Source organism: Vanessa tameamea, chromosome 5, assembly GCF_037043105.1.
Source record: "Vanessa tameamea isolate UH-Manoa-2023 chromosome 5, ilVanTame1 primary haplotype, whole genome shotgun sequence".
Taxonomy (NCBI): Eukaryota; Metazoa; Arthropoda; class Insecta; order Lepidoptera; family Nymphalidae; genus Vanessa; species Vanessa tameamea.
The window spans coordinates 6088068-6111236 of NC_087313.1; the positions used below are offsets into that span (position 1 = coordinate 6088068).

Consider the following 23169-nt stretch of genomic DNA (forward strand, 5'->3'; position numbering starts at 1 on the left):
AGTAAGAAAGAATAACACCAGTGTCGCCATCTCAAGGTGAAAGTGAACAGCGTTTAATTTGAAGTTCAGCCCTCTTACGTTGCAGAAGTCCACAGCGAGGGTGGAAGGGGTTGCCTTATGAAACCTCCGCTTGCCCCGAACAGTGACGAGCGCGTATAAAAATCAAGGTACTTTCATGGCAATTACCACTTCACTAAAAGACCATTTTGTGCATGTATATGTATATGTGATGTATAAATTTATTCGTTAGTCTTATAGGTACAGTTTTTTTTATACTTGCTTTAAAGTCAAATAAATTATTTTGTATAAACTTGAAATTATTTGTCTGTCCTTTAATAGTCTTTGAAAAAGAAGTTGCCATGTCACTTGTTCCGTCAATGTCAGAGCCATATAAGTGACGGCTTGCGAACAATAATTATTGAGACTTGTTAGCATCTTTTTGCAATATATTTAGTCTTTATTTTATTGCTTTTTAAAATACACTTAAATATATAAACGCTTCTTTATAGGTAAATACTATTTAAATTTAACGCAATGAAGAGGAGTTACGACTCAATGAGTTCTTCTGTTGAAATTAGTTCATATCGAGATCAACATTTTAAAGTAAGACAACAGTAAAATATCGTGAGTTAGTAACTTGTATAAATATTAAAAAAAATTAAAAAGCCGTGCAATTTTATACATTTCAGGGATCCAGAAGCGAACAAGAAAAGTTACTACGCGCGTCATCAACACTCTATATTGGAAATTTATCATTTTATACTACAGAGGAACAAATTTACGAATTATTCTCACGTTGTGGCGATATAAGAAGAGTTATTATGGGATTAGACAAATATAAGAAAACTCCTTGTGGTTTCTGTTTCGTAGAATATTACACAAGACAAGATTCAGAGAATTGTATGAGGTTAGTTTAAATATCAATGAACTTAATGGCGTGTAAAAAGAATACTGCTATTAATCAATGATAATTTTTCTGTAAATTCAATTTTATAGATATATAAATGGCACAAGACTGGATGATAGAATTATTAGATGTGACTGGGATGCTGGATTTATTGAAGGTCGCCAATATGGACGAGGGAAAACAGGTGGACAGGTAATAGAGGCAATGTGGCTGATTCGAATTAACTTGAAGATTTTAAACAGTTTATTTAGTTAATTGTCTGTGGTGGTATGGGATGGAAATAAACTATGTTAATAGAATCTATACTAATATTATAAATGCAAAAGTAACTTTTTAATAGAATTTGGTATGAAGCAAGCTTACCACCCAAGGAAGAATATAAACCCCTTTTTATACCTAAAACATTTAACCGACCCTGAAAAAGCCATGAGTTAAAACTGCTATGGTCAGTTATAGTTACTTAGGACTTTTGTAATTGTGTGAGCACAAATAATAACAAATACAAAGATGTTGCATTCCATTGTTGTGGTTTAAATAGAATAAAAGTGACTTAAGGTTAAAAAAAACCATTATTGAGAAAATTTGTTATTTTGATATTAAGACAGACAAGTTGTGGTCGGTTGTTACTCCAACATTGGCACAATAAGTGATAATCATTCCTTACACTTACAATATGTCGCCAAGTACAGGATATATGATGTCATGTCTGTTGTGCTTGTATTGTATTGATATTAAAAATGGCTACAAAGTGGGCCATTTGATAAATACAAAAATAAAACATAAAATACAAGTAGCACCTTATACAAAATCAAGCTTTAAGCTTAATGTGATTTTGAATTGAAACATCTATTATTATGATCTAACTAGAACTACATGACTATTAAATTATAATTTGTCAATGTTCAGAGTTTTAAGTAGCTTAAGAATTATGCATAAATGTAAGTTTTCTAAATAATCATTAAGTTAAAAGTTAATTATGTAACGGTGGTAATGATCGGTAACTATATAAGACATAGTTTTTTTTGCTAAAATCTTAATGAATGAGTAATAAAAGATTTGTACCTTAATATGAAAAAAAAAACTGATTAGATTAATGAGGGTCTACATTTCCAATTAATTTATTTCATTCAGAATTACCAATGTTACTTCTTAAAAATTACAATGTAGCCTGTTACTATAGTCTTATATTTGGATTAGGACTTGTTATTGTAAGTGGTAATTCTACTTAACTATTCCACTTGGGCAGTTAATGAGCCTGACTTACCTGCCAATAACACTAATATCAGCAATACTCAGATGGAATGCTATAATATTCACTAGACCTAATATGTTCTATGTTATCTCGTATATGTTTTAGGGTCAAATTAGGAGTCATTATTTAGTAAGCCAATAATTGAAACTATTATTAACATTATTTCATAATATACAATTATGTTTGCCTCAACGAATTATTCTGTTATTATAGGTTCGTGACGAATATCGTACGGACTACGACGGTGGACGCGGCGGCTATGGAAAAATAATTGCCCAGAAGATAACACCAAATACTTTAGAACGTTGATGTTCCTTTTAAGTGAGCTATCTGGAGCTAAATATGAAAGACTGTAATGGTAAAAAACATTCAATTGATCTGGATGGAAATAGCATGTTGTAATAACATTTTAATTTTAAGTAAATACTATTGTTTGAAATGACCTTTAATTTTATCTTTCATGTCATACCATTAAATAGTCCTATAACTATCAACTTACAATATTCTGGTGTTCTTCTGTTTTTATATAATAATTTATGAACTTAAATTTTAATGGATGGTAAAATGACAACAATAACTAAGGTTTTTTTTTACTTCTGATAGAAAAGCATACAGTTAAAGCGTAATACAATGTTAGTTACACTTATTTAGTAAAATACAACTATTCATAAGTTGAAATTAAGTAACAATGTTTAAATAGCGACTGTAAAAATATAAATACAACATTGATAAGACTTATGAAACAATAAACTTTTGTATAAATAAATAAATATTTTATTTTCTTACAATTTCAACAGCAATTAAATAACATATGTAAATTTTGTCATTCAGGATAATTTATTATAAGATTTCTTATTCGAGATAATGCTCCATCTTAAAACAAAAGCCATAAAAATAGAATAACGTAAATATCGTGTTTTAGTAATTATTAGAAAAAGGCATTTTTTTAATACATGTAAAATGAAATGATTAGATGTAGAACATTCTTAAGATGGAACAAATCTTAACTCAACAACAACATTAAAAATGCAAACTGAAATCATATTTTGGTAACATGTATTATTTTAATAAAAACAAAACCAAAGGGCCCTATTTACATTTTATTGATCACGAGAATTAAATAATCTGGTAGTGATGTCATAATAAATACATAACACTTGTACTGAAAGTGCTATGCTTAGTGTTGTTCCACATAAAATCGATTCTTATTCAGCATATTTATCAACCCTACGCATTGCATTACTAAATAATCAATCAACTGCCTTTGTTTGGAGGGTGTTCTTAAAATTGCGAATACGTGTATGCGTGTGTTCACTATCCTCGTAACATAATGTGTAAAAATAAGTTTTGTACAATGTTTCCGATTTTGTTTTATTCATGTACACTAGCGGTAATATAACAAAATACATTTAAAAAAAGTTATGTCAGATCATTTAAATATGGCTTAGCATAAGCTTTGACATAATAATAAATTTTAAGCATCTAATTGCTAAATGTTTACTCTCGCGGTGATGATTCAGGCAAAAGATCAAACCACAATGTTTTGGCTTCACGGATGTCGTACTGATTCAGTTGCACGATTACCTACAAAAAAATGTTCATATAAAAGCGACTACAATTTTGACACTTTTTTATGCGATTGCATTTCTTACAAAAAACATTTCATCGACAACAATGTGGGACATTTATCATGCTGAGGAAAATATATGAATACCTGTCCGATGATGGGGCTCCCACCGAGGAAACCCTTGTGCGTGGCGACGGTCACTTCGAGCTGGCGCGAATGTAACTCGGCTAGCGGGATGGCCCACTCGAACTGTTCATCATATTCGGGCATGCAATTGTCTTTTACCACCTGTTAACACAATTAAATAGAAATATAGAAATAGAGTTACATTTTAAGCTTATTTAAATTATTGCTGAAATTTTTTACTTTTCTTAAATGTTATCAAATGTAACAGCAACAATTTATTTAACAGTTACATTTTTACTTGAGTCATAACAGCTTTTAAACAAAATTGTACAAAACAAAACTCAACAATATTTTTTTAAAGTTATAATAAAGTATTTGTTTAATAGGGTTTGTTAAATATGTCTTTAATTTGTTCCCAGCAATGTTTTTCTAATAAATATTTTGTATTATAATAAAATCCTTACGTAAATGCTTCCGGAAAGTCGGTATTATATGATATTTAATACTCACGGCAGTCTTCCGTTTAGAATCCTTGGATCGTCCGGGTAGTAAATACAACTTTACATATGGATCAGGCACATTGGTAGGGTCCTTAAGAGGTATATTCCTGTTCATAAAAGAAAATATATAATTATTTATTGTTCTCTTAGGATATTTATATTAATATGAAAGTAGGTACTTACATAATTTTGTGTACAACAACATAGAGAATTTGATTTTGCATACTATAGCGAAGGGACAATAAGATACGACCCAGACCAGCTTCACCGGCGGACCTAAAATAAATTATGGTTGATAAATTTTATATTACTTACATTATTTTTATCCTAGTTAATAATTAATAATATTTTTCAGAAGACTACTTTGTTAGCTTAGAATATAATTCGACTTATTTTCTTAATTAGATTTGCACATCACAAGTAATTTCAAGTAGGTCATTAAATCAAAATGATTTCTTATATAATTTAAGTATGAATTAAAATGTATACGTTGTCAAAGAAGAAGTTCTATGAATTAGCTTCGGTGATTCGGGTTCCGGCTGAATTTGGCTCTCTTGAGGTACGTCTGGAATGAAAAGTAATGTATTTTAGTATGACCCGCGTTTTAACTATTGCTCGTCAACAAGCCATTATGTCTACTATCTTTTTAAATAGCAAGAACAACGGTGACATTTGGTTAATACAATACAATGATACGTGTTTTATTTCGAAATAAAAATAGGGAACAAAAAAAAAAAAACGTTCAGCATATTTTGCATGTTTTGTTATAAAATTTCTGGACCATTCAATAGGTTTTTTCCATTTTATCAAAACTAGGTACAACTTTAAAAACTTAAAATCCCTGAGTCTTCGTACCTATGCTAGGTGAAGAAAGTAAATTTATACTAAAAATGCTAGTGTTGTGCTTTTAGTAATATCGATAAATAACTGTGGCATGAAGTGAACGTATAATTGTTCCCTACAAATAATTCCTAACTATAAAATGACTTGTAAGCTATAGTTTATCGATTAAACTCGTCGTATTTTAGGAAATTATTACGTTTGTCGCTTGTGAACGTCATTGGCGCACAATTGATTTAAAATTCATTTTAAACTTAAATTTGAAATATATATTGTAAATATAATTCATCTTACCGACTTCTTTTATGATTTGTTCAACGGGTATCGATTTTTCAGATACATTGTCGGTTTGGTTAATTGTTGGAGCTGCATCTACTAAGTCCTTAAGATCCGTGTTCGAGGATGGAACTGGTGGTGCGTTTACTGCAATGAATGTACACCTATGTAGATCCAAATATTGCGATTTGATAATACCTCTTTTATATGAATCAAATCAAATCAAATCAAAAATCTTTATTCAATATAGAAGTGTTTACACTTGCTTATTGATTGTCAAAAATCTACCACCGGTTCGGAATTTAGCACCTCGGACCTGAGAAGAACCGGCGAAAGAAACTCAGCGGGATATTTATGAACCTTATGATAAAGAACATTAACAAAAGGCTATATTTTAAAACAGGATTATATAGATGATAAAAAAGGTTACAATATATTCGTTCGATATACAAGTGTAAATATATTCTTCAAAAAAAAAAAAAATATATATAAAGCTTTCGATTTATTTTTGTTGATTTATCTTCTTGAATAAATATATTTTGAATTTTATGAAAATTGTGAACAGGCAAAAATAAAGCATATATTATTTTTTCAATTAATTTTTCTACGATTCTCACCAGAGTTGTCTGTGGTCGCGATCGGCTCGGGCTCGGGCTCGCTCGAGGCGACCGACGCAATCTCTTCATCGATATCCTCCTCTCTTATAGCCTCTTTTAAGATCTAAAAGTTAAAGAAATTTGCAATTAATTGAACAGAATCATTTATTTAAAGCCTCAAAAGTCAAAAACAAGTAGTAGCTTTGCGTCCAAAATCTATTTGAATGAAAAATGTTTTTTTTTATGTATTATGATAGTTATGATCATTCCAATATATATTTAATAGGCAGCCCTGGCGACAGTCTTACGGCGAGGACAGGGTGTAGCGGGCCGGGGGGACAAGACAAGGAAGATATTCATACTCGTGTTATTTATTATTCTTGCTAAAATTGATTATAAGGTTACCTTTAGTTGTGCTGCAATAATAATTTTTGATTCGGGTCCAGATTTTTGCAAGTTCAGTGGTTGGCTCAACATTGTAAGATTTTTTTCTTTCAATAATGAAGAGATCCCATAGGTTAGCTGGCCGAGTGAACTGCCGGTCTTCTGATCTATAACCTAAATACATATTTAAAAAAAAATAAAATTGTGAATTATTTTGAATTTAAACATGTAGCCTTAACATTTCCAACTCTAATATTATGAATATGAGTGTTTATGTTGGTATTTATCCTTCTTTCAAGTAGGAACGGATTTTAGCCAACCTTTTTGCTATAATACACTGCTCTTTGACGAGCTTTATTGAGTAATATGTAAAAAAAAATTATACCATTATTATAACTCCAGTACCTTTATTTCCAGAACATTGATTTCAGGATTCTGAACGAGGAAAGAATATCCTATTTCGTATACAGGGCTGTCGGTACGCATTTGTACTGCAGTGTTCTCAGTCTTCTTGCCCACAGTCACCGTCAAGTATGGATCGGGTCGGGACTGCGCACGCGCATTCTGTCCATTCAATGTAATTTTAGTTTATCAAATTAGAAAGTATTCTATTTTTAAACTAATTTCAAAAAGTAACTACTTTAGTAGTACTTACTGGTAAATTCTTGCACGAGTCTATGTAAACTGATACAACTGCTGAACTCAGCTCTGCATTCTTCACAAGTTGAGTTTCAGTAAGAGCCTAAAATCAAATAATAAGACAAAGAACGAAGGAAGTTTTGTTTTGCGAGAATTATGTACGGTAGAAAAGTATAGTAAACTATATTTAAAAAACTTACGTGGCTAAGGTCGGCCAAGTCAGTGGAAAATCGGTGCCAAGATAATCGCAAATGCACTTTGCCGGTCTTTGCCTGCTGGAGTGTTTGCCACTGAAACGTAAAACACGAATCCATCTGATGTCTTTCATAAAAATATGAATAACATCACCAATTTGAATAGAAGTATCAGCTCTTGTATAGTACATGTAGTATTTTATAAACGCGCCTTATTCCTAATTAAAAAATACTTAATTATAAAAACAAACAAGCTGAATTTAGTACTTTTTTTAAAGTAGTTATGAAAGATAACTGAGAAACTGTAAATTATGTACTATTGTGTAATAAATTGAAATAACTTACCGTATCCAAACGACCCGCGCGCACAACTTGTGAGATATCTAAAGAACATCTGAAAATTATTTATAACATTAATGTTACGGCAAGGCCTAAAAAAAAAGTGAACAAATTTTAATGGTAAAGCACACTAAATTGTTAACGAAAGAAAACCCGTAAAACAATATCATTAAATTATTTACAAACTTTTTTAATATTATATAACTTTTATAAATTTTAGATGATTATTTTTAAATATAAATCCGTACATTTTTTCCAATTCATAAACTGATTTTAGTTAAACATTTAAAAACAAGCCACTAATAACGACACCAATAATTTATGCATGCAAAGAAAAAATAATCCTCCAAACGTTTTTAAAATTGTGGGCAGCGGCGCAAAACTACCCGAATCCAATTAAAAAAAAAGTCTATACAATATTGTTCTTACAAAAAAGTCTTAACTACATTCACGAAGTATTTTACATGGATATTACAGTAAGCGAAGGTTACTTTTGCGCTGATATCCTGTTTATAATCAATTTTAGATTATTATTATTTAAAGCGTCAATCTTACAATTTTATTTAATAAGTTAGTCGAATTAGTTTTATTTGAAACGAGAGGTGCCGTGTAATGAGATCATATCCGAGATATGAACGCGTAGACACAAACTCGTTATTTATATTATAAGTACATACGTAGTTATAAAGATTAGTAGGAATATAAAAAGTAATTGTGACAGTCGTGCATTGAATGAAAAGCTTTGCATTTATTCTATTCCGTGGTGATGAGGCGTTGAGTATTACTATTATTTATGTTTTTATTTCATATTTTCAATTCGTTTACGTGTTTAATGTAAAGAAAACCGACATAGCGCATGCACAAGTTTTGTTAGTTTTCTACGATGGATATACAGAATTCTCATCATTGACTGAAAAATAAATGTCTATAAACAGCATTTGTTGAGTGAATATAAATATGAGTAGAAATAAAACAATTTATAACCAGTTTTTTTTTATTTCGATTCAAAAATATATCGCGCCGATGTGCTGATGACCAAGTAGCTGGAGCGAAAGAAATGTTGCTTAATTTTATATGTATGTACATAATTAGTGTTTATTATTATTATTCATACATCGTGTTGGATGAAATTATGCCACATAAGTATTCACCAATCTGCATTGTAGCAGCGTTGTGTACTAAGCTCCAAAAACCTTTTTTTTTTTTCTAAAAGTCCTTTGACCAGCAATGGGACATGTACGTTGGTACTTTTAAATTACTATAAATTGTTTTATTTAAATTTTTCTTGAATGCATGTGTATGAAAGTGTACTGCAATATTTATTTATTATTAATAACAAATGTTTCTACAGATAACCAAACGCCTCGTGATAATCGTCTAACAGAACGTTGAATGATCTCAAAATGCATTTATACGCGCCATTACATGTGAGGTTAAGGCGTGTATGTCGAGTACGATGCACGTTACACGGGAGCCGCCCCATGACCGACCTGCCGAGTTTCTCGTCCCGGCCCGCGCGGTCCCAGTCGTAAAGCTGTATGGCAGCGCGCGTCGCGCTCTGTCGCAGCACAGACTGTCACAACCCACCGCGTATATCATAAAATTAAACTCACACAGATTAGTGCAAAACAACACATACTACGGGTTAGAATTGTTATTAGTTTTGCAACGCCGCTACGCGGAAAATGTCAGTTGAAATTATTAATTTATATAAACTTAAATATTATAAAAAACCAAATAAATTAAATTATACATAAAATAAACTGTAATTATAAAAAAACCATAAACCAGTCCGTTTACGTCTGTAATTTCCCTGCTCTCAATAATAATTAGCCAAATACGCATAAATCAACGACAAACCACACAAAATTAGGCAAGTTTACATGAAAACTTATGATTTTGTAACATGTAACTACGAATTTTTAGATCACCCTCAGTATTAATGTATTTATAATTTGAAATTAAAAAATGTATCAAGTTCTACTAATAAGAGTGATATGAAAATCCACAGAGTAGTAACGCCAAAACAAATGTCATTGTGTGCGTGGGGCGGAACGGACCTGCCGAGATAGTCATCGTTCTGAATGCCCATCCCCGGGTCCCAGTCCCACAACTCGCACTGCAGCATCTGGCTCTTTCTTGAGCTTATAATCGCCTTTGGAAAAATTACAACATGTTAAAATAACCAAATCGCTAAATTTTCAACTTAATAACGCGCAGTGTTTAACAAACTAATTTTATATAAAGATTGACTAGATTAATAGAAAAATAAGATTATTAAAATAATATATTATATTGATTTCATTATCTTTTGAAATTTGTTCTAGTTGTAAATTGCTATTAACTAACCTATTCATCAAAACTGCTAAGAGTATTTGTACCATGAACTACGAATTTAATATTTGAAAGAAGATAAATATCTACTTAATAAAATTTAAAATCATATTGAAAAAACGCTATAGATAAGACTCCAGGCATATTTATCCCTGAACTATTCCCTGACGTAATAGTGCTATATACATATATACATAAATATAAATAAAAATAAATAAGTATAAATATATTTAAACGAGAAAGCAAAGCGAGAGAATTGCTGTAGCTTATTTCACTGCTTTGAAAGATTGCGTATATATAATATTATCACTAAGGTAACATTTGGAATTCGTAATCTTCCAATAGCGAAGATATAAGTTAACAATTACAGCTATAAAGTGCTTAATAAGAAAATAATCACCAGTGTACAATAAAATTCGAATAATTTTACCTAAATACTAGATAACAAACATATTATTTTCTTATATAGCAGGATTATTTAGCGCGCCAACATAAACTACTAAAGCAGCATACACTAAACTACTGTTGAACCATCATAATGTGCCATGCATGTATGCCAATTAAATATAATCGCATAATGTACGTATATATAAATGAAGAAATAGAATAGTATGGTTAACTCTTCATTGCTTGACAACTTTGAACCTTATCGTTTGGGATTAAGGACGAAGTAGTCTAGCACGTGTAGCACCTACCACCGTCCGCCACCTCCTGTCCCGCACCGCACTCACCTGCCGAGCTTATCATCGTCGTTGCCCTCGTCCTTGTCGAACACTTCTATGTCCAATGTTTGACCCAGGGATTGCATTATACGCGCCTTTACGCCATACACGCATAGTCCCACGCAAACATAAGTAAGGAAAACAAAATCATTTCTTTTTCAGACCAATTTAGCGAAGGCGAACAAGCTAACAGAAAAAGTCTGGCGAGAAATTTAATTTAGAATAAATGATTGAAAAAAGTAGAAAGAAAAGTGTTACATATTGAAAGTAATTTTAAAATAAAAATAATAAAAAAGTCACGCTTAGAATGTCATTTGAAAAGTAGGAATATTTTAGGCCAAAGATGGGATCCTCTGAATTCGAATGTTTTCAGTCTGGTTGTTATAATAGAATTAAAATGAAGTCAGATATTAACCGTTCCAAATGTTGATAGAATGGCACCTCCAAAATGGAACGCCGTTTGACGTCAATATATGTACATTGTAAGTATACATATATTTATAGTAAACTGTTTTATTTGGACTTAACTAAGTTAATACTAAGAGTACCAATTTAGTAACTAAATCGATAAAGACCTTTTTATATTAAAGATGTTTATTAGGTACTTCTTTATATTTCTACATATAAGTACATACATGCATATACCTATATCGGTACTAAATAAAATAAAAAACATTATATAATATAATAAGAATTTATTATATTATATAATGTTTTTTTTAGAGTACACTTAAAAGCTGGCTTACGACGCTGGTTTTAAAATGTCATTTTCTAACAACATTTGGAACGGCAGTATAAAGATAAATGGAATTACTTACAAGCATGTCTATACATGTTTGTAGAAACTAGTAATTTATATTACTTCGATATAAATATGATGATAAAACTCAACAAAAACTCCCCATTTTTCATTGAATAATCTATTTCAAGGTCAAATCGAACAGGATCTCATAATGATATAGATTATTCTTATATACAAGGTTAGTAACGGATGACAATGAATAAACATTACTTGTTATTTCACTGAATATTGTAGAACCATTTTAATCACATGCATATTCTCAATACATTGAGTATTCAATACAAATAAAGAAGTGATATAAAAGATTACATAAATCAATCTTAATGTACTCACCAAAGAACCATTACGAAATAAGGGAACACATTCTAAAATTATCAAATGTGTCCGCTTAACGAATCTATCTACAAGCATTTTATAAATATAGAGTCATTTTAAGTTGATTATATTGAAAAAATTAAAATCAGTGCATTAACCGTAACCGTGCAAATAGTGTAACGTATCTAATACTATGAGGTAACAACTCACCTCGCACCAGTACTCCCAGCGAGGGTTGATGTTGTTGTCGATGTGTTTGGTCTTCCACTGCTGCGCGCCAACTGTTATGATGGCGTAAGGATCCGATTTGCCTTTACCTGCAAGTGAAGAATGTTTTATTTATTGATTAATCGATCTACTTACGACTATTTACGGTTCATAGATGTTATACCTATTTATTAAATTAATTTTATGATTACAAAGAGTTTTTAATTTTCATTTATATTACCCAACATCGACACATCTTTCTTCATTAGGTTCTGAGCTTGCACCAGGTGAATACGAAGTACACCCTTGAAAGAAACACATTTATTGTAAATAAAAAATATATATAAACATCTAACCTAGCGTAAATTTTCTTATTGTTATTATGTAACTCTATATACACACAGTAAAATAAAACTGTAAATTTATATACATATATATTGGTAAATAAATAATAGATGAACCAATAAGGTCACATGTATAACCCAGGTAACGAGTAAAGTTACTAAAATATGCAGCTTCTTCTCATGATGGCTTGGAATGTCAATTCCATTATGTAATACCTAACAACCTCGTTGGTTAAACGGCCAGCTAGATTTGACTTGACAGTAAAAGTTATAGGGTGTTGGGTTTATGCTAAGATATTTTTGAGAGAGTCCGAAATTAAGAAGTTGCTAATGTTCTCGGAAAACATGCAAAGCTGTTAGTTTTGTTCGTTAGATTGAGGGCTTTGCACTTAATTAATCTCTGTAATGTCCGCTGAGACCGAAAGGGTACATTTTAAATATTGATTCATTGAATCTTCCATCTCTAAGTTGATAATGTCCGCTAAAGACTTAAAAACGTACATTTTAAATATTTTCATTGAATATTTCATCTCTAAATATTAAGAGTCTTCTTTAACTAAACTACACTTATTTTAATTTTCATTTCTCGCAACCTAAAAAATAGTATCAAAATAGGCTAAAATCGTTCAGTAAGACAACATTGATGCAATAACCTACTTCTGGTTCGGGCATGCGCAGGTCAACGGTTGGAATTTCGTCGCTCAATTTGATAGGCAATTTGTTTGGTAGAACCATCATATTTGCTATTTGCTCCACAATGCATCGTCGTAAAATGTCACTGGAAAATAATATACAATTATAATATATTATTTATCTACGTGTTTGTCTCCAATAGATAATTATACGATACAAATCCATTTCAAAGTGAAATTCTACATTTCATCTACGCAATACTTATTAAATTAGAACATTAATTACAGATTAATAATTTTTAATTTATAAAATATACTATACTATTATTTAACATAAGTCCAAATAATAGATACCTAAAGCCAGGCATGTCTAGGACATCAGCGGCGCCTACGAGGTTGAAGTCGATGGACGGATTGTTGAGGAAGAACACTTGCAGCCCCCCCACCAGCGGCATCTTCGTGATCAGCGGCTTCATCACCACACGTACCATGCCATGGATCTAGAAAAAAAAAAAGATTTTTCACTATAATATACAGATGCGGTAGTCTCACTAATACAGACTCCATGCTGTTAATCCGGAATAAAAACTAAAATGTTATGCAACATTGAAGATAAGGCTTAGGCTTAATGAAATAGCTTATAATAATCACGATGAAACAGCGGATTCAATCGTATCTAATTAGTATTAGCGAAACTCAATTACTGTAAATACAACTGTTTTAATTGCTTCTTATTGTTACTTAAATGTTTCTAAAAGAACATGCTGGAATGAAAGTTTGTAAGTCAATATCGTTGTATGTTTTTTTATAAATATTATTTATGCAACAAACTAGTAATAAATTTTTTTTTAGCATGTTTTTATTACTAATTAAGTGTTGAGAAAAAATAATGTCTCAACAATGTCTAAATAAACGATTACTACAAGCTACTGTTTAAATATACATAAAATAAATCTATATGTCATGAATAAAAACTCGAAGGCGACAAGGGTATAGTTATTACAGGAAGGAATCGCTTTGCTCATAACTGACAATTGCTGTGTCATAAGTATATATGTTAATACATAGTAACAGTATGTCTTATATCGTATTGATATTCATATTTTACTATTTCAGTAAATAACTATTTATGCAGATATGACCTCCACACGAGGCCTGCCTATGAGAGAATATGTCCTTTGCTCGCGCAAATAACTGTAAGTACTGGTAGTACTGCATTACAGTACTACCAGTAGGAACATAACTTTGGCCTACTGCAGAGAACTTCTCTACTTTAAAGTTTAAATGGGTTTATCTTGTGCCGGGCAAAAATAATTTAGCTAATAAATCTGGGGTTTGGTCGTGAGTAACGACACTATTATTGCAAATACATATTTTAAAATATAACGAGAACTATTTAAATGATAAAATCAATACAATTCATTATAATTTTTTATAAGAAATGAAACACGACAAATAAATAAAATTTTTCACGGAGAAGGTTTTATACCATATATGCACTTTGTTGCGATCTCTGCAGAACAAACCTTCAAATGATCGCCATGAGTATTTATGGTATTTACACAAGCAATTAACAACATCTGTCGGGTTTTACTAGTTATATAACATAAATAAATTAACAAATATTTTCCTACCTGAAGATCTTTAATGCCTCCTCTAATACGTTGAAGGACGAATGAAATATCACAATCACCAGCATAACTGAAAATAATATCACTGTCTAAATATAAGAGTGTAACATTATTCACGAGCTGAGAAGGCCCAAGTAGGTAAGATATGTGAACCTCAAACAAAGACAGCGTGTTCGATTCCGGGCAAACACCACTGACGTGCATCTGTCTAATGTGCGTTAATAATTCAACTCATCCTTGACCATTAAGACGAACATCATTGAAAAAGCGTGTTGGATTGGCATCAAACCTTCTCATTAATAGGACAGGCTACTGTCCAGCAGAGGGAAATTGATATTAATTGCAAGAAAAAAAAAGTCTTGCAAAAAATACTTTTTTTATAATAATTATATCCAAAATTAAAACCTACCGAATTTAAAAAAACAAACGCTTTAATCGTATTATTAAAATACGTGTATACAGCCACTATTAAATAAATACCACACTCTCATTGCATCAACGCATCCAAATTTAAACGAATTAATAGCCATACAATCTACTAATGTTGACTAATCTGTTAGTCACTCTATGTAGTTAAGATAGCGAACTTACAATAAGTCTACATCCATGATGATCTCATCTCTAGAAAGGTTCTTATCGTAAACTTTGACGCCTCCGACGCGCGGCGCCTGCGGGCAAACACACGCATCGCACATTTACATACGTACTCTATAACAGGACTTTACAACACCTGCGGAAATAAACTCTTCAATAAAATTCATATCAAAACTGATAATGAAAAAGTTTATTATTATGCAGGTTTTACAGAAGTGTTTGTTTCGTTTTCGTTAGATTGAAATTATAATTTTCATAAAAATATCATACTAAAAAAGAAGTGAATATGTACTAGCGATACCTGTTTTCAAGAAATTACCAATATTTCTGTCCAACCCCATATTAAGCATAATGCTTGGTTAGAAGTGGGTACGATATTAGTCCAGGGAATCACGGGACTAATTCTATGAAGGGATTTTTTTTCAAAGAGAAAGGCTTACTTTGTTTATTGTAAGACCATAGACTAAAAAAATCGAATAAACTTACAATGGTACCAAGAATCATTCGCTCAAACTTAAATCCGTTTAACTTATAGTTAGCCAAACTCTCGGCTACGGCTGGTTCTATGGAGTCCTTAAGAAGAGTTCTTGCGTAATGGTTAACGTTGGGCCACACTTGTAGAAGAATCTGTTCAGAAAATACTCTATTAAAACATTTGTTATATCCTTATAGTATATAGTTAATATCCTTGTTTACATGCAATAAAGTTATTTTTTTTAATTTATATTTAAAAAAATGAAAGTGTCAACTAAGTGACATTTATTTATATAGGTTTAACAACAGAATTTACATTGTACGCAAAATATATAGAAAAATATTACATATATGCTATTAAACGCACAGATTTGGCACATTATTGGCATAGTCAGCGACATTGCCATATCAACGATGATTGGCATACCAGTTAGATACGGAACCTATTGTCTCTAACTAAGAAGTGCCCATTTAAAATGTATTTATTTAACTATGGAAATGAGAACGATGAACCAAATCAACAATTTTCGTACAATTTAAAATAAGTTAACTGTTACTATTAGTAAACTATACATAGGCATACTCATTTCACTGAAAATAGTACAAAAACATAATCATACATACTAATATTATAAATGCGAAAGTAACTCTGACTGTGTGTCTCGTTTTCACGCCAAAACTACTGGACCGATTTAAATTAAATTTGGTACAATAATAGTCTAGAGTCTGAGAATGGACATAGGCTACTTGTTATTTGGAAAAAAATGCAGTAAAGGGTTGAAAAGGGGATGAAACGTTGTAAGTTGTTGAAAGTATTGTCATTTTTAGAACTAGAAACATAACATTTATATTTTAGGCTGTACACTTATAAACTAACATATCATGACACCCACTAAGGAGCGAATTTTGGAAATTCTATCCCTAAAGGGGTTGAACGTTTGTGGATGGAATTTTTTTGTCCGTATTTTTTGAAGAAATGAAATTTTATTTTTGGGCTACCGATTAAAAATGAGTAGATACGTATTTAAGCGTTTCTTGATATTCTACCCTAAGGGCTGAAATACACACCAATGTCGTATACAAAGAGGTCTTACATTAACGTAAATTTTAATTTTTTTCATATTCTACGCGAGCAAAGCCGCGGGTAACAACTAGTTTAGTAATAGAATCACAAAGGCGACTTACCCTGTTAAGCCATTCTGCTCTTTCTACGTCCGGAAAGAAGACCTAAAATAAACATGTTATAAAATTGATTCTTGTCTTTTCTGTCTCGTTTATTATTATTATTTTGTCTTTATTTACTGTAAATAAATCATTATTGTGTATATTGATCGTTGCTGTAGCGTAAGCCTATTTTAGATTTTAAATTTGCTAATTATACGGTGTAGCTACAAACTGAATCCACGGCCTTTTCACCGGTATTTATTACGTTTTCTCGGATTCTTAATTTTTTATGCTTAGTTAGCTTTAAATCGCTTAGTGAATAAAAAAGTATATTATTGTAAAAGTATTTTGTTACAATGTACCCATGCCGGAAGATCATCGAGTCGTGCTAGTACGACATCTTTCTCTGAAGACAGCGCGGCTGTTTTCGCCAAATTTCGACGATATTCGCTTTCCTTTCGCCACTGATCTCGCATCACCGATAATACAACGGGACCAATCAACCATGCTACGCTCCATTGCATATAACCGACCAAGTATACTGCACCTACTATTGTAACCTATAAATAAACATAAAACTCAGAGAACTGTCAGAGAAAATATTAGTAACAAGTGTTCTAAAAACACAACAGATTCAAATTATAAATAACATTCAAATAGTTATACGAATTTAATTTGTACAAATAAAAATCTATAGTTTAGACACAGATCAAAATAAATCTAAATAGTTTTCAACTCTATTGTAGAGAGACGGAAATTTCGTTATTATTTTTGAATCAGTTTATTTTATCTTTTTTATAAAATATGCAAAGTATAAGAGCGATGCAAATTTAACAAATGTTATTTCATTTGATACATGGAATGTGTAATTCGATATGAAATCTTTACGGAGTATTTTTAGTGCACCAGCCGTAACATTCATGTGATCTTTAAGAAATGGTTACTATCAATTAATGAGAACGGTACTTATCGATACAGTTTGAAATGTACAAAAATATCTAAATTAACAATATCACGCTAACTCGACTAAACGACGCATTACTCATATTACTCGATAGTTTTGTACGATCAATACAATGCCTTCACGTATACAATTGTTACAACTAAAGGTTTTTAATTAACCATGACCCTCATACATAAATAGAAATTAGTTCCTTATATGCTTTAAAGAGGTAAAGATACATTATACATCCATAATAAAACCATTGAAGTTCGTGATATTAGGTCACTTCCTGTCTAGTGGGAATATTTTTAGCATGAATGATGTCACCTTTTATTTTATCAGCACTATAAACTGTTAAACCTACTCTTTATGGAGTGTGTACGCTGCAAGTTTAATTATTATTAATAAAGATATTTAACGTCAATAAAAACGAACTGAATTACTTCTAAGTAATCAATATTAAATCCTGACAAATTAATTTGTGCATTATTTGACGTTAATAAAGAACGACGTTAAAAAAAGCATTCCTGTTAACTCATTGATTAAAGTAATAAAAATGATAATCTATACTAATATTAAAGTAACTCCGTTTGTCTACCTGTTTCTCTTCCATGGTCAAACCACTGAACCGAAATTGATGAAATGTTGTAAAATCAAGTTTGAACATAAAGGAAGGCCATAGACTACTTTTTTATACCTACATATTGCCGACCAACCTAAAACGCGAGCAACGCGTTAAATAAAGTTAAATATAAATAACAATAAAATATCTTATTCCTAGTACCTAATAACATTCACTATTGAGCAGTAAGTACAATTATATATAAATACTTCAACTATAACTATCTTATCACAATTAATTAATATTATATTCATTTAAGTAGACTATTTAAATAATTTGTTTATAATTGTAAATTTTAATTCCACCTTGTAATACTCTATTTAAACATTTCCATCTTATATTATAGCTTTTACATATTAAAATAAGTGAATTACTTTGGGGTATTAAGAAAAATTAATGCTTCATTAATTATATTTCACCTGGGTGGATATTATATATTAATAGTTCACTACTGTTTTTTACTCTTTGTTACTGTTGGATTATTTCCTATGTCTCTTCTTTACTTTTTGTAAAAATGGGGCACTTTCCAATATTATTTTTTTGAAATAACTAAGACTGAGATAACTAAAAGAAGGACTCATATGACAGTATAAATCAACGTAAAGGGTATGCCCTTTATGTTGATTTATCGTCCCATATGATCTTCTAACATTTGTTTATAGTTTTCACTCTGGTTCTGCATTTTCCATCCCTGACTGATTAACAGTTAGTTGTTTTGTTAAGTTGATATGATAAAATAATTGCAATGAAAATTGTATTCAAAATGGTATTCTACTCGATGACATAATATGTAATTGGAATGCTTGTACCTATTTTTATGGTATTTATTAAAAATATAAAAAAAATATTTTTGTATTGTCACAATAAGTAACACAAATATTAGTACTATGTACATTAAGCTGCCAGATAGAATATGTCATCAAAAAAACATTTATACATATTAATGAGATCAGCTAATTACCTGGTAGTGATAAATCTGCTTACAGATAATTAACCTACTTGTAAGTACCAATGATAAATGTTGAAAACTGTTTACAAAAAAAACAATGGAATTTTATATGTCAATTAAAAAAATGTATCTTTTTAAAATAACTGCCTAGTAATGAAATTATAACAATTTTTTAGGTGAGAAAGTAAAAAAATGTGTATATGCATATTTTCATTTCAAATTATATCAAAATAAGTAAAGAATATCAAATTCTAATTGTAAAGTTTGAACAACCTATAATGAAAAAATTAAGGTCAAATACCTCTACAATGATTCAAGATTGGTGGCTGTTTCAAGGTTATGATTCATAAGCAGCTATCAGCATACCAATATTAGTTAGTAAATGCATTACTATTGATTTTCAATTAAAATTTAAATACTTCTTTGAATTCTAATATTCAAACTTTTATGTGTAAATAATCTGGAAACCATCCAAGGTTTCTATTTTGGAGAAACATATTTACATATACTGTCATATTATAACATCAGTAGGAATAGAATTTTATTAATATGAAGCCATAATTTTTTTATAGAATAAACTAAATAAAGTATATGAATAAGAATGTTAATGTTTTTAAATCAATTTGTGAATAAAAAGTCGAGTCTGCATTTTGTGTAGATTTTCTATTTGCATGTTTCTCATAAAAGTCTCTAGTTATATGTGCTATTTTATTGAATAAAAGTATCCATATATTATATTAGATTTAGTTTATTAAATTTTAAATGATATTTGACAGAAAATTTATTCTTTCTAGAGTACATATAGAAGTATTATATTTTTATAAAGAAAAAAGTCACCTTAACATCTTATTATTATGACTAACCTTCTTAAAAAATCTGTAGATCACCGACAGTACACTCAAATTGTCATCACTGCTTACCGGTAGAACAAATTTGCTGTTTGTTGTCATTTTGTTATCATTTGCCTAAAATTATATTGATATATTTGTTAAAATTCTATACAATAAAAAACCAATAATTTTATTATTAAAAATATATTGTGCGATAATGTAATATTTTTACTTTGTGTTTAAATAAATCTAGTCAATGTCGATACGTCACAATTATTTATAACAGGAGATGGTTCACAATTTAATTCATAAAAAATGGCTTAAAATTAAAAAAAAACGTACCATGCTGGGTGCAAGAAATGCACTTGATGCGTTGCAAATGTACAGGAATTATATACTAAAAACACCAACCTAAGCAACAACTCAATAAGCACTAACGTCTACAGACAGTCTTACAAAACGAATACTAACAAATTGTGATTTGTATAACTAAAAAAGTATACCAATTACCCAATATTATTTTGTTCCTTCTACACAATGATAAATATAAATATGAATTTGTTTATTTATAAGATAAAAATATAATGTTGTTTGTTACAATTTTATGTTTAATTTGAAAAGAAGACAGAGTCAGACAGAAGGGTTAACATAAAGTAAAAACTAAATTCGGCTCAAGAATCGAAGATACGAATGACAGTTTCGATAATCGATGCTAAGTGGGTATCGGATCGCAAGATACGAGTACTCGATATTGAAGCTTGATTCTACGTTTGATTTATTATTAGATCCTTCATAATTTATATTCTTGAAAACATAGCATCTAGTGGTATTATTATACTTAAATGTAAGTAACTGTATGTAAATGTAACTAAAATGAGCAATATGAAATAACACAAGGCTTTTTTTTTTTGATTTGAAGCAATTTAAAATGAATTGATACCTATTGAGTCACCTGCAAGTTTTTCGATAAAAACTATTCGTTGTTTATAAAAAACGTTAATGTATGTGTAATGTGCATAATTTCTAATTATTATAGAGGGAAATAACAAAAATATTATCCATTCTTAAGCGTACCGAGTATCGATAACTAAGAATAAATTGAACGTGAAATATTAAAATATATAAACAAAAGGAGATTTAATTATTCATTTCATTGAATTGGAATAGTTTGCATATATTTTTGGAATGACCTATTTTCGGTTTTTGTTACTTATTTATGCGTCCATGCATTATCTAAATGACATCATCGTTTCTGAATGAATGGTGAACACTTGCGGACTGACTTACAATTTTAATAATGTCCGTCCGTGTAATATACTGTTCTGGCTTTTACTTATATCGATCTAAAAGATCAATATGGTTTATGACATCATTTAACCACACTTTTGCAGTTAGGTGTTTTTCCGAATCATCAACGATTAACATTTCAAAGGGTAAATTTCCCTTTAATTGAAAACTTAAATGTTAACGTCGTTACTGTTGATCCAAAAAATTGTATTTTAGTACCGACATCAGCAAGTTGAATTAAAAATAATACTACATACTTGTATAAATTGGGCGATGAAGGCAATAAAAGAAAAACAGATGTTCTTATTTAGTAACAACATTTATTTGGAAAAAAAAGAACAATTACGTAGATGACAATAGAAGTTTCTTTAAATTGATTTCATTTAATTATTATGTCTTATTAAAATTCATTAAACTTTATCTATATTTATTTATAAATTCAATTTTAATCTCATTAATTATTTATCGTAAATTATACTTAAAATTAAATACTAGCTTCGTTATGTAAAATCGCTTATAGTTGACATGGAATGGTAAAAATAAAATAAATTGATGTAATATCTACTCATAATTAATTATGGTAAAAGTTAATTTTTATGCACGATGGATAAAATAGGCAATAGAACCAATATAATTTATTATACGTTTTTAGCATAATAGAAAGCCAGTGCCATAAAAATAATTTTTGACAATCAAATATCAAACAGATAGGTACAGTGTGATCGTGCTGGTTTTATTATTTCGACTTTTGATATCAATGTGGTTATCTCATAAAATAATCTCTTTTTAAGTTGTATGTTATATAGGTATAAATAAAAATATCGATATTTAATGATATTGATAGTTACCATTTAGTAATAATTATATTTATATTGAGTTGGAATGTGGAGATATTACACAGAATATCACAATTCCCATAAGTACATTAAAAGAAATACAATTTTAAAATTGACAACAATAATTCTATTTAGCATTCTTCGCCATTATTTACTACAAAATGAAAGAGGTCTATAATTCATGACACTAACTTTTTAATATTAACCTAAGAAGTCAGTGCAGTGCGTTTAGACCTATCATTTCCATATATTTCTTGTGAATAATAAAAAAGTATAGATTTAATACTTTTACAGTTGAATAGCTACTTGATAATACAATAGCCCGCAGATAATGGTCTTGGGCACATTTTTGATATATTTACATACTGAATTACACTTTTCATAAGGAAGACTAGATTTATAACGATGGGATATAACAATTGAATAAGCGTTTATAAAAATGGAAATTGTATATAAAATAACGTATATTGCTCTTCTCGTGTAAAAACTTCTCTCCCAAATAGTAAAATATATAATTAAATTCTACTAAATTTACCGTCGTGATGTAAGACTAGTAATGTCATTGAAGTAAATACAAACAGTGAAGGCACTTCTGTATCACATCGGTATAATTCATTTCTTAACGCACTAATTGTAAATATGCATCAACTATGTAATTGCATTTATTTTTAGTAGTTGCCATTAAATTGGAAATACGAATGCATTTGTAGCGCTTGCTAGCATTTTGAGCTACAATAAAATAAGCCAATATTTTGTGTCGAAATATAAAAGTGATCATTTTTACATTAAATCTTAAAATTAAATCATAAAATTGATTGTGTTTTTTAATTATAATTAGTTAACTATACGTGGACGTATTTTAT

General features: G+C 30.0%; 2 protein-coding genes across 4 annotated transcripts; one reads left to right on the forward strand and one right to left on the reverse strand.

Annotated features, from left to right (window-relative positions):
* Positions 1-351: 351 nt before the first annotated feature.
* Positions 352-2598, forward strand: LOC113392683 (nuclear cap-binding protein subunit 2). Of its 2 annotated transcripts, XM_026629225.2 has the most exons (5): positions 352-427; positions 510-603; positions 690-907; positions 997-1099; positions 2373-2598. In XM_026629225.2, the coding sequence occupies exons 2-5, from the start codon at positions 535-537 to the stop codon at positions 2466-2468; spliced, it is 486 nt and encodes a 161-aa protein (XP_026485010.1). In that variant the 5' UTR covers positions 352-427; positions 510-534; the 3' UTR covers positions 2469-2598. The 2 variants fall into 2 exon arrangements, with proteins under 2 accessions (XP_026485010.1, XP_064076832.1); XM_064220762.1 differs by having other exon boundaries at positions 378-603.
* Positions 2599-2734: 136 nt separating this feature from the next.
* Positions 2735-20847, reverse strand: Esyt2 (Extended synaptotagmin-like protein 2). Of its 2 annotated transcripts, none has more exons than XM_026629151.2 (24): positions 20526-20847; positions 20217-20318; positions 17202-17399; positions 16861-16902; positions 15688-15828; positions 15199-15275; positions 14611-14677; positions 13331-13476; positions 13002-13122; positions 12242-12305; positions 12004-12110; positions 9681-9775; positions 7627-7675; positions 7288-7377; positions 7104-7190; positions 6854-7012; positions 6470-6622; positions 6086-6188; positions 5487-5615; positions 4842-4917; positions 4536-4628; positions 4363-4459; positions 3874-4014; positions 2735-3743 (listed from the first exon to the last, which is right to left on the reverse strand). In XM_026629151.2, exons 1-24 carry the CDS (start codon positions 20526-20528, stop codon positions 3657-3659), a joined length of 2427 nt encoding a protein of 808 aa, XP_026484936.1. In that variant the 5' UTR covers positions 20529-20847; the 3' UTR covers positions 2735-3656. The 2 variants fall into 2 exon arrangements, with proteins under 2 accessions (XP_026484936.1, XP_026484937.1); XM_026629152.2 differs by lacking the exon at positions 9681-9775 and adding an exon at positions 10686-10771 and having other exon boundaries at positions 20526-20845.
* Between the last annotated feature and the right edge of the window lie 2322 nt (positions 20848-23169).

What these genes read in the sequence shown, in the direction of transcription:
- Esyt2 (XM_026629151.2), bottom strand. An exon ending in GAGCAGAATGGCTTAACAGG is followed by an intron (nt 15,829 to 16,860) that starts GTAAGTCGCCTT and finishes TTTTCTGAACAG; the next exon opens with ATTCTTCTACAAGTGTGGCC. An exon ending in ACTTGGCCGACCTTAGCCAC is followed by an intron (nt 7,191 to 7,287) that starts GTAAGTTTTTTA and finishes ATTTGATTTTAG; the next exon opens with GCTCTTACTGAAACTCAACT.
- LOC113392683 (XM_026629225.2), top strand. Translation starts at nt 535, where the DNA reads ATGAAGAGGAGTTACGACTCAATGAGTTCTTCTGTTGAAATTAGTTCA. An exon ending in GATTCAGAGAATTGTATGAG is followed by an intron (nt 908 to 996) that starts GTTAGTTTAAAT and finishes TCAATTTTATAG; the next exon opens with ATATATAAATGGCACAAGAC. An exon ending in GAGGGAAAACAGGTGGACAG is followed by an intron (nt 1,100 to 2,372) that starts GTAATAGAGGCA and finishes CTGTTATTATAG; the next exon opens with GTTCGTGACGAATATCGTAC.